The sequence below is a fragment of the Brachyistius frenatus genome, unplaced genomic scaffold (assembly GCF_029030835.1).
Source record: "Brachyistius frenatus isolate BFR_SWC_R1_liver_20210118 unplaced genomic scaffold, ASM2903083v1 Contig_652, whole genome shotgun sequence".
Taxonomy (NCBI): Eukaryota; Metazoa; Chordata; class Actinopteri; family Embiotocidae; genus Brachyistius; species Brachyistius frenatus.
In genome coordinates, this window is record NW_027211251.1 from 1 (window position 1) to 15,000 (window position 15,000).

A 15,000-nucleotide genomic window follows, 5' to 3' on the forward strand; every position below is an offset into this window, starting at 1 on the left:
CTCTCTCTAGGTGATCAGTCCTCTCTCCAGTCCTCCTCTAGGTGATCAGTCCTCTCTCTAGGTGATCGGTCCTCTAGGTGATCAGTCCTCTCTCTAGGTGATCGGTCCTCTCTCTAGGTGATCGGTCCTCTAGGTGATCAGTCCTCTCTCTAGGTGATCAGTCCTCTAGGTGATCAGTCCTCTCTCTAGGTGATCAGTCCTCTCTCTAGGTGATCAGTCCTCTAGGTGATCAGTCCTCTCTCTAGGTGATCAGTCCTCTAGGTGATCAGTCCTCTAGGTGATCAGTCCTCTCTCTAGGTGATCAGTCCTCTAGGTGATCAGTCCTCTCTCTAGGTGATCAGTCCTCTCTCTAGGTGATCTCTCTAGGTGATCAGTCCTCTCCTCTAGGTGATCAGTCCTCTCTCTAGGTGATCAGTCCTCCTCTAGGTGATCAGTCCTCTCTCTAGGTGATCAGTCCTCTCTCTAGGTGATCAGTCCTCTAGGTCTCTCTAGGTGATCAGTCCTCTCTCTAGGTGATCAGTCCTCCTCTAGGTGATCAGTCCTCTAGGTGATCTCTCTCTAGGTGATCAGTCTCTCTAGGTGATCAGTCCTCTCTCTCTAGGTGATCAGTCCTCTCTCTAGGTGATCCTCTCTCTCTAGGTGATCGGTCCTCTCTCTAGGTGATCGGTCCTCTAGGTGATCAGTCCTCTCTCTAGGTGATCGGTCCTCTCTCTAGGTGATCGGTCCTCTAGGTGATCAGTCCTCTCTCTAGGTGATCAGTCCTCTCTCTAGGTGATCGGTCCTCTAGGTGATCGGTCCTCCTCTCTCTAGGTGATCGGTCCTCTAGGTGATCAGTCCTCTCTCTAGGTGATCAGTCCTCTAGGTGATCAGTCCTCTCTCTAGGTGATCAGTCCTCTAGGTGATCAGTCCTCTCTCTAGGTGATCAGTCCTCTCTCTAGGTGATCAGTCCTCTAGGTGATCAGTCCTCTCTCTAGGTGATCAGTCCTCTAGGTGATCAATCCTCTCTCTAGGTGATCAGTCCTCTAGGTGATCAGTCCTCTCTCTAGGTGATCAGTCCTCTCTCTAGGTGATCAGTCCTCTAGGTGATCAGTCCTCTCTCTAGGTGATCAGTCCTCTCTCTAGGTGATCAGTCCTCTCTCTAGGTGATCGGTCCTCTAGGTGATCAGTCCTCTCTCTAGGTGATCGGTCCTCTCTCTAGGTGATCAGTCCTCTCTCTAGGTGATCAGTCCTCTAGGTGATCAGTCCTCTCTCTAGGTGATCAGTCCTCTAGGTGATCAGTCCTCTCTCTAGGTGATCAGTCCTCTAGGTGATCAGTCCTCTCTCTAGGTGATCAGTCCTCTCTCTAGGTGATCAGTCCTCTAGGTGATCAGTCCTCTCTCTAGGTGATCAGTCCTCTCTCTAGGTGATCGGTCCTCTAGGTGATCGGTCCTCCAGGTGATCGGTCCTCCAGGTGAACGGTCCTCTAGGTAATCGGTCCCCCAGATCAACGGTCCCCCAGATCAACGGTCCCCCAGATCAACGGTCCCCCAGATCAACGGTCCACCTTCATGCAGCAGATCACTGAGAAACTCTGGAAATACAGTGAGATTCCTGGAAGCAGTCTGAGTGAGGAAACAGGATCAGTCAGAGGATCAGTCTTGCACTGAGGTCTCTAAAAGAGCTGGGGGAGGTGTGCTGATCCAGTCCAGTATTTAATCTTCTAACAGACATTCTCTTCACTGGACACAAAACAACCAGGAGAAAACCTTTAATAAACACTGAAACGAGCACGCTAACAGACCTGAGTGATGTACTGAAACACTTCAGAGATCATTTACTGATGAAAGGAATTGAGTGCATTTAGCTTTTCTTCTCAGAGTCAGCCCAGGAGGAGGAGGAGGAGGAGGAGGAGGAGGATACTGAAGACAGGAGGAAGAACATGAAAGGGTTATGTGGAGATGGTGAGGAAGCAGGAGACAGCAGCTCTGTTTACATCAGCTGTCTGGGACTGACGGGCCATTCAGGTGAGCTGGGAGCCAATCCAGAGAAGGAGAATGGGCTCAGGGAGTGTCCCGGGTCTCTGCAGAGTCCAGCTTCATTCAACGATACCAACAGGTGGGTGGAACCAGAACCAGAACCTGCTGAACATGAAGGGCCCGTCCCAGGTGGTGTTAGAAGTGCTGATACATACTGCTGTTCTGCAGCAGCCTCCACATGACTGACACATTTATATTTTTCATGCTCATAATTCTTCATTTTTAGACTCTGAGCAAATCATGTGTTTGTTGGACAGATATTCAGTTTGCCCTGATGAGGGCCTGAGACATCTTGTTGAACTTGTTAGAACCTCTTCTGTCTCATCCCTGGACCACACACACACCTACTCATCTGTTAACCATCTGAACATAGGACTCTACGACAGTCAGACTTGTGACGGGCTCAGATCGGTCCAGCAGAGTGGTTCCTCTGCCCATGTGTCTCCTCTTGTTTTCAGAGCCCACTCTACACTGGATGAAGCGCTGCGGTGCTTTGAGGTGGAGGGAACTAGAACTAGTCCAGGACCAAGTACAGGAATCCCCACAGTGTGAGTACCAGAGGTTTGGTTCCACAGTCCAACATCTGAGGTGGTGCTGGAGCTGAAGCACGGCAGTGTCTCTGTCTACCTCACACTGTGGTCCAGCCCATATATATATTATATATATATATATATAGTCATTTAGTGAACACATTACTGACCCTGAATGTTAGTCATTTACTGAAGTACTTGATTTAATGGATCTTTATACTTCCACTCCTTGCTAAATCTTGTACTTTTTACTCTACTACATTTATGTTGCAGCTTCAGTTACTTTTCAGATTACAGTCCTGTCCACTGAAAACCATGTATCGCCAGTTCTTTTGATTTTAAATTTCAATGTTTCTGATAAACTGAAGGATTACATGTTCTTTTATTGACTGACATGGTATTTTGTAATCTAAATAAATTATTGAAACCCTCTTGGATCAGCTGGAAAATGTTTTTCTAAACTTATTGATTTTCAGAGATACATAGTTCTTACAGAACAGGAACATTGTTGCATTACTGTGGATTTCACTGCTGTAGTTATTTAAGGTTGTGGTTATTTTAACTGATTTATGTACAGCTGTTAGTTTGATCTACAGTAATGCATCATATTCCAGAAGATCTTCATGTTTGTATCGTTATATATATATATATATATATATATATTATTGTTAGTACTGTTACTTACTGTTACTGCAGACCTGAGGATTACCTGTCTACAGAGAAGAAGCGATGTAGAGAACCGAAGACTGTTCTAACAGAGAGGAACCCATGTCTCCTGTAGGTGTGAGCTGGACCAAGGACACACTGGAGGAGAGAGCGCACACACTCTCAGCTCCAGTGAAGAGAGCTCCTGAAAACACACACACACCTCCCGGAAAAACATACATATCTGGTAAAGTATATACTAACAGTGTGTGTACACTAACAGTGTGTGTACTAAGTGTGTATACTAACAGTGTGTGTATACTAACTGTACTAAGTGTGTATACTAACTGTGTGTGTGTGTGTGCTAACAGTGTATACTAACAGTGTGTGTACTAACTGTGTACTAACACTGTCTATATTAACTGTGTACTAACTGTGTGTACTAACAGTGTGTGTCCTAACTGTATACTAACACTGTGTGTGTGTGTGTGTGTGTGTGTGTGTGTGTGTGTGTGTGTGTGTGTGTGTGTGTGTGTGTGTGTGTGTATACCAGCTGTGTTAGGATGTGTACTTTAATATTCATAAAGTGAAATATCCATGTTTACATCCACACAGTCGTGACATTAAGAGCTTCACTTTGGTTAGAAAGGATAAAATAAAAACATGATTCACAGGGAAATAAAGAGATGTTTGTGTCGCAGAGAGAATCCGAATTGATGAGATCATCATGTCTCCACAGAGGTTGTCGGTGCTGATCCAGTCTGTATGTCTGCAGTACCTGGAGGACTGTTGGACACCAGACTGAGAACCACAGCAGAGGAACACTTCTGTTCTCACGACTGTTCTGTTTCATCCAGTCTGTTGTAGAAGCTCCAAACAAACTAGTTCAATCTGAATTCATTTTTGTGTTGAGAAACTGTTCGATGTTCACTGTTTGTTTCTGTTCAGCTGCTTAAAGAACCAAACTGTCTGCAATATTATTTACACTGTTGGTTTATTTAGAGATAATAAAACTGAGTCTTATACCTTAAAGGTGCTTTGTTCTGTAACCCCCCCACCATGACACAATACCCACATGTTCAAGGCCTTTAAATCTTCATCATCAGTGTCAGTCTACACACCTGAACACTGACCTTCATCACAGCAGTGTCTCTGCAGCTTCCTTCTTTCATGAAGGGTCACTTTTAAAAAATTGGTATAAATTAGTAGCTTGTGATAGTAAAGTGTGTCCTGACATGAGAAATGTCTCCGCCAGGCAGCAGACATCATGCATGTTGTTTGAGGATAGAGGAGAGAAACAGAGGCTGCAGGATGAAAGGTTTCAGTACATTACAGATGAGAAGGGGTGGTGGGTGTCGGAGTCATCTGACACGACGCACCATGAATCCAACTGAGCAGTGAAGCTGCAGCAGGAGCCGAATGATGAAGAGGAGGTCTCTGTTAACACAGGCGAGGAAGCAGGAGGAAGAGATGACCACGTCCTGGAGGTAATGCTGTCCTTTACATCACTAAACTGGAACAGTAAACATCTGCTTCTGAACTGAAGGTGGGACTGATGTGGTCCAAACTTCAGGTGATCTCTGTGTCCTCAGAGCTGCCGAGTCAGATGAAGACTCCAGGACACCCAGCTGACACCGGGCAGAACCCATCCTGTCGGTAGCATCCTCACAGGACCAGACGGACGTGACCTTTCCTGTCCAGCTCCACCAGACACAGGTGCTGCAGGACCTTCAGCCTGGTATCGGACACCTTCAGCTGCTTCATTTTCTGGATGCTGAGCGAGCCACTGAGGAGGACGACAGGAGACTAGTGATGCTGCAGTGTCCCAGTCAGAGACCCCATCAGGACAGTTAATGAAGTTTGGACTTCAGAAAAGCTGAAACATGTTGCGTTGAGACAAACATGTCTGACTCCAGTCATGTAAGACTGTAATCCTTCAATCAGTTCACTGATCCTGCTCTCCTCCTCAGTACCCTTTGACTGTAGACTGACTGGAACGTCTGACTGTAGACTGTTTATAATCTCTGACTGTAGACTTTATAATCTCTGACTGTAGGCTGACTGTAGACTGACTGTAGACTGTAGGCTGACTGTAGACTGTTCATAATCTCTGACTGCAGGCTGACTGTAGACTGTAGGCTGACTGTAGACTGTTCATAATCTCTGACTGTAGGCTGACTGTAGACTGTAGGCTGACTGTAGACTGTTCATAATCTCTGACTGCAGGCTGACTGTAGACTGTAGGCTGACTGTAGACTGTTCATAATCTCTGACTGTAGACTTTATAATCTCTGACTGTAGGCTGACTGTAGACTGACTGTAGACTGTAGGCTGACTGTAGACTGTTCATAATCTCTGACTGTAGGCTGACTGTAGACTGTAGGCTGACTGTAGACTGTTCATAATCTCTGACTGTAGACTTTATAATCTCTGACTGTAGGCTGACTGTAGACTGACTGTAGACTGTAGGCTGACTGTAGACTGTTCATAATCTCTGACTGTAGGCTGACTGTAGACTGTAGGCTGACTGTAGACTGTTCATAATCTCTGACTGTAGGCTGACTGTAGACTGTTCATAATCTCTGACTGTAGACTTTATAATCTCTGACTGTAGGCTGACTGTAGACTGACTGTAGACTGTAGGCTGACTGTAGACTGTTCATAATCTCTGACTGTAGGCTGACTGTAGACTGTAGGCTGACTGTAGGCTGACTGTAGGCTGACTGTAGACTGTTCATAATCTCTGACTGTAGCCTCTGAAAGACAGTTATTCTCCTACCTGTTGGTTCTGAGATGATGCTGCAGCTGCTGGTAGAAGGCGTTGAGATCCTCCAGATTGATGTTGGAGCGTAGGCTGAGAGGAACCGCCTCCAACATGACTGCACTCACCTCGTCACTGTCACAGCCTGCAAACACACAAGTTCATCTCAGTCAGCTGATCGAATCCAGGAACTGGAGAAGGATCAGATCAACCAACAGAGACCAACAGTTTGTGGAAGGTTAGCGACTCACTCTGAGGCTGCTGCAGGTCAGAAGATGCTCCAGCAGGACACACCTGGAAGAACACATCCTGATTAACAGCAGAAATAAGCAGAGAACATGTGAAGGAGAACACGTGGTGGAGAACAGCTCCCACTACTGATGTGGCCTTCACCTGCTCCTCAGGTGAGCAGTGACTGCAGCTGTGTGGGATCTTACCTCTGATGTACTGTGACTGATGGCTGAACTCAGCAGAGCTGCTGCTTCCTGTTCACTCTCAGTCAGTGGATCCACCTGCAACAGGGACACACACACACACACACACACACACACACACACAGTTCTTACAAGTACAATACAGATACAGTGTGTAGTGTGTATTGTGTACTGTATGTACTGTGTGTACAGTGTGTAATGTGTAGTGTGTACCTGTGTGTATTGTGTACTGTATGTACTGTGTGTACAGTGTGTAGTGTGTACCTGTGTGCCGGTGGTGTCCTGTAGCTGCTGCACCAGCGTCATGGCGCTGCCCAGCTGGGCTCTGATGGTGTCCATGGACTCCCTCTGAGCGGCAGTGATCTCCTTCACCTGGCTGCTCAGCGCAGAGTGTTTGGCCTTGATGGCCTTCAGGTTCTCCAACATCAGCGCCGGGTTCTCCTGCAGACACACAGAACACCTGGTGGTCAGGTGAGGACAAACAACACCGTGTTGTCTTTGTCCTCTTTGGGTCTAATTGCACTTCTATGTTTGGTTCTGTTCATTAACATGTCTGATATCAGAGAGAAAATATATTATAGAGAATTCATGTTTCAGAGGACAAAGGAGCCGACAGTCAGGATGTCCTCGGGGACATGAGTCTTTCTAAAGCCAGCTGGTCCTCACCTCAGAGGGACATCCATTGTCTGCAGTGTTGTTGATGAAGTCCAGCTTCAGCCTCTTCTCGATGTACTCCAGGTCCGCCTCTGACTTCAGGAACTGGAGAAACACTCGCAGTTACACCTCAGCAGGTAACAACAGGCCCCGCCCTCTTCTGCTCCGACACAAGGATGGACTGTCTCTCTGCTCTGTCTGTCCGTCCCTCCCTCCCTGCAGTGTGTGGTGTCTCTGTGCAGTGTGATGTCTCCGGGTCTCCCTGCAGTGTGTGGTGTCTCCGCGTCTCCCTGCAGTGTGTGATGTCTCTGTGCATTGTGTGGTGTCTCCCTGTGGACGTAGAGCCGTGGTGCCATTGTCAGATGCTTTGACGATACTATTGCACTACTCTCAGTCTGGTACAGAAGTGCAATGAAGTCAGAGCAGCTGCCAACAGCTGGAACATAAAACCAGATAAAATCAGATAAAACCAGATAAAACCAAATAAAACCAGATACAATCAGATAAAACCAAATAAAACCAGATAAAACCAGATAAAACCTAATAAAACCAAATAAAACCAGATAAAATCTGATAAAACCAGATAAAATCAAATAAAACCAGATAAAATCTGATAAAACCAGATAAAATCAAATAAAACCAGATAAAATCTGATAAAACCAGATAAAATCAAATAAAACCAGATAAAATCAAATAAAACCAGATAAAATCTGATAAATAAAACTAGATAAAACCAAATAAAACCAGATAAAACCAGATAAAATCAAATAAAACCAGATAAAACCTAATAAAACCAGATAAAATCAAATAAAACCAGATAGAATCTGATAAATAAAACTAGATAAAACCAAATAAAACCAGATAAAATCAAATAAAACCAGATAAAATCTGATAAATAAAACCAAATAAAACCAGATAAAATCTGATAAAACCAGATAAAATCAAATAAAACCAGATAAAATCAGATAAAATCAAATAAAACCAGATAAAATCTGATAAAATCAAATAAAACCAGATAAAATCAAATAAAACCAGATAAAATCAAATAAAACCAGATAAAACCAGATAAAACCAAATAAAACCCAGATAAAACCAAATAAAACCAGATAAAATCAAATAAAACCAGATAAAACCTAATAAAACCAGATAAAATCAAATAAAACCAGATAAAATCTGATAAATAAAACTAGATAAAAGCAAATAAAACCAGATAAAAGCAAATAAAACCAGATAAAATCTGATAAATAAAACCAGATAAAATCTGATAAAACCAGATAAAAGCAAATAAAACCAGATAAAATCTGATAAATAAAACCAGATAAAATCTGATAAAACCAGATAAAATCAAATAAAACCAGATAAAATCTGATAAATAAAACCAGATAAAATCAAATAAAACCAAATAAAATCTGATAAATAAAACCAAAGTAACCAACATCTCAAAATGAAGCAGGCACTCATGGACATGTCCTCTATAGCACCCTGAGGACCTGGACTTTCACTTTGATGGACTTATAGAGGACTGCAGTAGGTCAGGGGGACAAAGTCTGTCCTCACATGAAGTCTCGCCTTTCTGCTGTCCACAGTGTCTGTCCAAGCTGTGAGGGACAACCAGCAGCTACAAATGAGTCATGAATGTCTCAAGTCCAACAATAATAATTGGAGCTCTGCTGAGAAAGACACTGTTGAAGCCGTGTGTCTTATGTCCACTGCTGATCTGAGACCAGCTGTGGACACTTACAGATGTGGACACTCACAGATGTGGCTCGTCTGGGTGGGACTGTGGAGATTGGGGACAGGACAGTGCTCGAAGACAGGAGGTCAGAGACAGAGGATAGACAGGACAGAGGACCACGGAGGACCTGCTGGGTGTCGCTCCGGAGTTTGAACAGTTAGAGACCGATAAAACCGTGTCGGGGACACGGTGTCTCCCGGTCGTCCTTAACTACCTGCCGACTGTCTCCGGACGGACCGAGGACATGAACAGGACAGAGAATAAAGGACTAGCTTACCATCGCCTCGAGCTTCTCAACTGTTGTCTCCATGTTGAATAGTTTCCAGCCTGCTGCGGGCTCTGTGATTGGCCAGCTGTCAGGACCGGAGAGAGCCGATTGGTCAGCCGAGTGAGACGTCACCGTCTGTTTGTCCGCCATTTTACTGCCCGTCTGTGTTCGGAGGGTTGGGGCTAGACTGGATCGTCGGGAAGGACACCCGCCCATGATTAGTTTGTTAGGTAGTACTCGGGGTTCAAGTTAAGAGTCAGGATCAAGGTTAGGGATTGGTTTAAGGACCACGTGACCGTAGGCAAAATAACCAATCATTGCAGCGGACACTTTTACAACCAATCACAACAGCGTAGAGTTCAGCGGCACCGTCCCTCCGGCTGATCCAAACTGAATAAAAAAAACTTTATGTATAACATCGGTAGAGAACAATGAACAGAGCATGAACTAAATCAGCTGTGACAGCGGACTGAATCTTTATTAGTTTATATGTGATTTAATGAACAGATGTTTTTTAATGTAAACACAGAAACTGGTGTATATGAATGTTTGGTAGTTGGACTACTCACTGATCACATGTCAGTGCTGCAGCTGTCCTGCTGAGACACAACAGGAGAACATGTGGAATAAACCTGAACATGTCTGAACATAATTACACTCATTATGGGATGTAATCCAACAAAGACCCAGAAGGTGGTATTTACACGGAGGAACTTTATTGGGCCAGATGTTGGACATTCACACGTTCTGGAGGTGTTTGACTCGCAAATGGAAAACACCATAAAAAATACAGCAGATGTATTTACAGACCTCCTGATGAGAACACAGTGCTGCTCTGTGCCGTACGGACTCACTATCATTACTACACTCATATTACAAAGAGCAGTCATAGCGGGCCTCCTGTCAGTACAAAACGGGTCAGAACTACAGGTGAAGCAGGACAAGGGTCAGGTTCCTACCATATGACTTCACATAGAAAAACTCTGTACACGTTACTGTGAGATTAAGACTACTGTTCCCGTTCGTCTTCATGCAACACATCCGTCTGGACCTCACAGCACCGCTACTGGACCTCTTCAGAACCGTCCGTCTCAGGCTGCGTCTCCGGGAGCTCCAGCTTGTCACACTCGGTCAGCTTCAGGGTCAGGTGCTGGGCGATCTCATTGGGATCGGTGTAGAGAGCAGCGGGAACGTTCTGGAGAGACGAGGAACCTGTTAGAACCCAACGGTACCCTCATCATGAAGGATCCAGGTCTATGGGTTTGTAGGGGGTCTATAAATCTGTAGGGGGTCTACAGGTCTATAGATCTGAAGGGGGTCTACAGCTCTGTAGGTGGTCTAGAGGTCTGTAGGGGGTCTGCAGGTGGTCTAGAGGTATGCAGGGGGTCTGCAGGTCTAGAGGTCTGTACGGGGTCTACAGGTCTGTAGGTGATCTAGAGGTCTAAAGGTCTGTAGGGGTTCTTGTTTTCACTAAAGTAACTGAGTTAAAGAGAACAAGTTAGACTTTTACTCCAATTCTATAAAGGACTAAGTTATATTTTACTTTCTACCTTTGAGGTAAATAAAGTTTGTGGCACTGTTTAGAGATTTGGTCAAAGTGTTCTTGGTTTTCGATGACTAAATAGTGCTGAGTTTCAATAGCTCTCCCATTTGTAACACCTGGTGCTGCTAATGAGCAGGGGGGTGTGGTCAGACCAGCTGTAGCCAACCAGCGTCAACCCTGCTGTAAAACCAGGAAGTGCTTGAAGCGTCAGCGTCTGTGAGGGCTCATCGTATGAACACTCGGAGGATCGAGACAAAGGAGTCTTTCGTTGGAGTCTCCGAAGACCTGGATCACACTGGACAACATCCACCCTGATGCTCTCTCCTCGGTCTTCTCCTTCAGCCACACCCCCAGACCCACTGGTAGAGGGAGGAGGAGGAGGGGAGGGGGGGTACAGGTTTACTCATCTCCCTAAATGGAGGTTTTCTCTTTACCCACTTCCACTTCCTACCTCACTGTCTCTTGAATTTCTGGACGAATTAGACATCCTCCTGTCAAATGTCCCAGAACATGGTCCTCCACTTGTCCTTCTGAGAAGTCATCTGACCTTGTGCTCTTCCTGTCTTCCTTTGCTGTCTCCCTCAGTCCTTCTCCTCCTCCTCACAAAGGTTGGAACCACCTGGACTATATTTCACCACAAACTGCTCCACATCTAACCTCACTGTAACTCCACTTCATGTCTCCGACCACTTCTTTATCTCTGACAACATCAACAGACTCTGGACCTGTCCGTCACAACATTCACTCCCTCTCTCCTTCCTCTCCCTCCTCCTCTCTCCCTCCTCCTCTCTCTCTCTCTCTCCCTCCTCCCCTCTCTCTCCCTCCCTCCTCCCCTCTCTCTCCCTCCCCTCTCTGTCCTCTGTCCTGATCCTTCTAGACCTTCTGCTGCATTGGACACAGTGAACCACCAGATCCTTCTTTCCTCCTTCAGGACCTCGGTGTCTCAAGCTCTGCTCTCTCCCTGTTCTCATCCTACCTCAACGACCTCACCTACCGGGGAACTTGGAGAGGATCTGTGTCTGAACCTTGTCCTCTCACTACTGGTGTCCCTCAAGGCTCCGTCCCGGGTCCCCTCCTCTTCTCTCTACACCGACTCTCTCGGCTCTGTCCTTCACTCGCATGTCTTTTCCTACCACAGCTATGCTGATGACACCCAACTGATCCTCTTTTCCCCGATCTGAAACACAGGTAGCAGCATGAATCTCTGCCTGTCTGACTGACATCTCTCAGTGGATGTCCTCACACCACCTGGAAATCAACCTCCACAAGACCGACCTGCTCTTCCTTCCAGGGAAAGACTGTCCCACCCTCGACCTGACTACTACCTTCAACAACTCTGTTATCCCGACCCTGACTGATAAGAACCTCGGAGACACTCCACAGTCAACTCTCTCTTACTGCCAACATCACTGCAACAACACGTTCCTGTAGATACATGCTGCACAACATCAGGAGAAGACGTCCTCTTCTCACTCAGAAGGAGGTGCAGGTTCTGGTCCAGGCTCTGGTCCAGGTTCTGGTCCAGGCTCTGATCCAGGTTCTGGTCCAGGCTCTGATCCAGGTTCTGGTCCAGGCTCTGGTCCAGGCTCTGGTACAGGTTCCGGTCCAGGTTCTGGTCATCTCACGTCTGGACTACTGTAACTCTCTCCTGGCAGGTCTACCTGTTCGTACCATCTGACCTCTGCAGCTCATCCAGAATGCAGCAGCTCGACTGATCTTTAACCTCCTAAATACACTCACACTACTCCTCCTCCTCCTCCTCCTCCTCCTCCATCTTGAACAGTAGAACTTTAGTATCGTAAAATAGAACTGACTGATAGAACTTTGTAGTTTGTCTTTCTTGAAGAAATTGTATTTTCTTGATTGTTGTTGTTCTGGTTTTGAACCCTCATGGTTGAAATGAACTTATTGTAAGTCGCTTTGGATAAAAGAGTCAGATAAATGTAATGTAATGAAATGTAATGTAATGTCTACAGGTGTGTAGGGGGTCTAGAGGTCTACAGGTGTGTAGGGGGTCTAGAGGTCTACAGGTGTGTAGGGGGTCTAGAGGTCTACAGGTGTGTAGGGGGTCTAGAGGTCTACAGGTGCTACTGTGTCTCACCTTCAGTTCTGATATCTTGCTCTCTCTTGTGCTGAACTCTCGCAGCATGAAATCCTTCCCAGCCTGGAATCACAAACATTTAGTCACATGACACCACGTCATCACATGACATAAAGACATCACATGACTGATTCCAGTCTGCTTCAGTCACATGACATCACATCTATCCCACCTGATGGAGACCAACTCACCTCGTGGTACAGTCGAGTGTCATTGATCCTGATCAGCACGCCGTCCACTCGCAGGAAGAAACGCAGCAACAAGAAGAAACCGGTGGGCATCACTCTCTGAAGAACACACACACACACACACTAACTCAGCAGGGGGTCAGGCACAGGAGACAGGGGGACACTGGTGGAGGACACACTGGTGGGGAGGACAGACGGGTGGAGGAATAGACTGATGGAGGACAGACGGGTGGAGGAATAGACTAATGGAGGACACACTGGTGGGGAAGACACTGGTGGAGGACACACTGGTGGGGAGGACAGACGGGTGGAGGAATAGACTGATGGAGGACAGACTGATGGAGGAATAGAATGATGGAGGACAGAGTGATGGATGAATAGACTGATGGAGGACACACTGGTGGGGAAGACACTGGTGGAGGACAGACAGGTGGAGGAATAGACTGATGGAGGACAGACTAATGGAGGAATAGACTAATGGAGGACAGAATGATGGAGGACACACTGGTGGAGGAATAGACTAATGGAGGACAGAATGATGGATGAATAGACTGATGGAGGACACACTGGTGGAGGACAGACGGGTGGAGGAATAGACTAATGGAGGACAGAATGATGGATGAATAGACTGATGGAGGACACACTGGTGAAAGACACACTTGTGGGGAAGACACTGGTGGAGACGACACACTGGTGGAGGACAGACGGGTGGAGGAATAGACTGATGGAGGACAGACTGATGGAGGAATAGGCTAATGGAGGACAGAATGATGGATGAATAGACTGATGGAAGACACACTGGTGGAGGACACACTGGTGGAGGACAGACGGGTGGAGGAATAGACTAATGGAGGACAGAATGATGGAGGAATAGGCTAACGGAGGACAGAATGATGGATGAATAGACTGATGGAAGACACACTGGTGGGGAAGACACTGGTGGAGGACACACTGATGGGGAGGACACACTGGTGGAGGACGGACGGGTGGAGGAATAGGCTGATGGAGGACACACTGGTGGGGAAGACACTGGTGGAGGACACACTGGTGGGGAGGAAACATTGGTGGAGGACAGATGGGTGGAAGAATAGACTGATTGAGGACAGACTGATGGAGGAATAGACTAATGGAGGACACACTGGTGGGGAAAACACTGGTGGGGAAGACACACTGGTGGAAGACACTGGTGGAGGAATAGACTGATGGAGGACACACAGGTGGAGGACATACTGGTGGAGGAATAGACTGATGAAAGACACACTGGTGGAGGAATAGACTGATGGAGGACACACTGGTGGAGGAATAGACTGATGGAGAACACACTGGTGGGGAAGACACTGGTGGAGGACAGACTGATGTAGGAATAGACTGATGGAGGACTAGACTGATGTGGGGACACACTGGTGGAGGAAGACACTGGTGGAGGACAGAATGATGGAGGAATAGACTTATGGAAGACAGACTGATGGAGGACACACTGGTGGGGAAAACACTGATAGAAGACACACTGGTGGGAGACACACTGGTGGGGAAGACACTGGTGGAGGAATAGACTGATGGAGGACACACTGGTGGAGGAATAGACTGATGGAAGACACTGGTGGAGGACACACTGGTGGAGGAATAGACTGATGGAGGACACTGGTGGGGAGGACACACTGGTAGAGGACACACTGGTGGAGGACAGACTGATGTAGGAATAGACTGATGGAGGACAGACTGATGGAGGACTAGACTGATGTGGGAACAGACTGATGTGGGGACACACTGGTGGAGGAAGACACTGGTGGAGGACAGACTGATGCAGGACAGACTGGTGGAGGACAGAATGATGGAGGAATAGACTGATGGAAGACAGACTAATGGAGGACTAGACTGATGTGGGGACACACTGCTGTGGAGGACACTGATGGAGGAATATACTGATGGAGGACAGACTGATGGAAGACTAGACTGATGGACCATCTACAGTCTGTTCATGTAAACGAGCAGGAAGTGATGGTGTTTCCCACCACCATGAAGGTTGTCCTGGGTGGAGGTGTGTCTGAGATGTTTGTACGAACTGCTGCAGATGAATAATGAGCTGCTGCCTCAGGGAAGAGCTCCTGATGTCCTGAGGTCTCCAT

General features: G+C 46.7%; 1 protein-coding gene across 4 annotated transcripts in view; it reads right to left on the reverse strand.

The window, feature by feature from the left end:
• Nucleotides 1–4,205: 4,205 nt before the first annotated feature.
• The window catches only part of tiprl (TIP41, TOR signaling pathway regulator-like (S. cerevisiae)), a 19,709-nt gene continuing 8,914 nt past the window's right edge, over nucleotides 4,206–15,000 (reverse strand). For 3 of the 4 annotated variants that reach the window (XM_069688617.1, XM_069688619.1, XM_069688618.1), the window contains 3 exons: nucleotides 12,878–12,973; nucleotides 12,687–12,749; nucleotides 9,495–10,237 (listed from right to left, as the gene is read on the reverse strand). In XM_069688617.1, the coding sequence (XP_069544718.1) occupies nucleotides 10,106–10,237; nucleotides 12,687–12,749; nucleotides 12,878–12,973 (291 nt within the window). In that variant the 3' untranslated portion in view covers nucleotides 9,495–10,105. Of the gene's footprint in view, nucleotides 4,977–5,969; nucleotides 6,097–6,202; nucleotides 6,246–6,388; nucleotides 6,464–6,649; nucleotides 6,827–7,051; nucleotides 7,145–9,494; nucleotides 10,238–12,686; nucleotides 12,750–12,877; nucleotides 12,974–15,000 lie in introns of those variants that run through there. The other variant, XM_069688621.1, reaches the window with a different exon arrangement.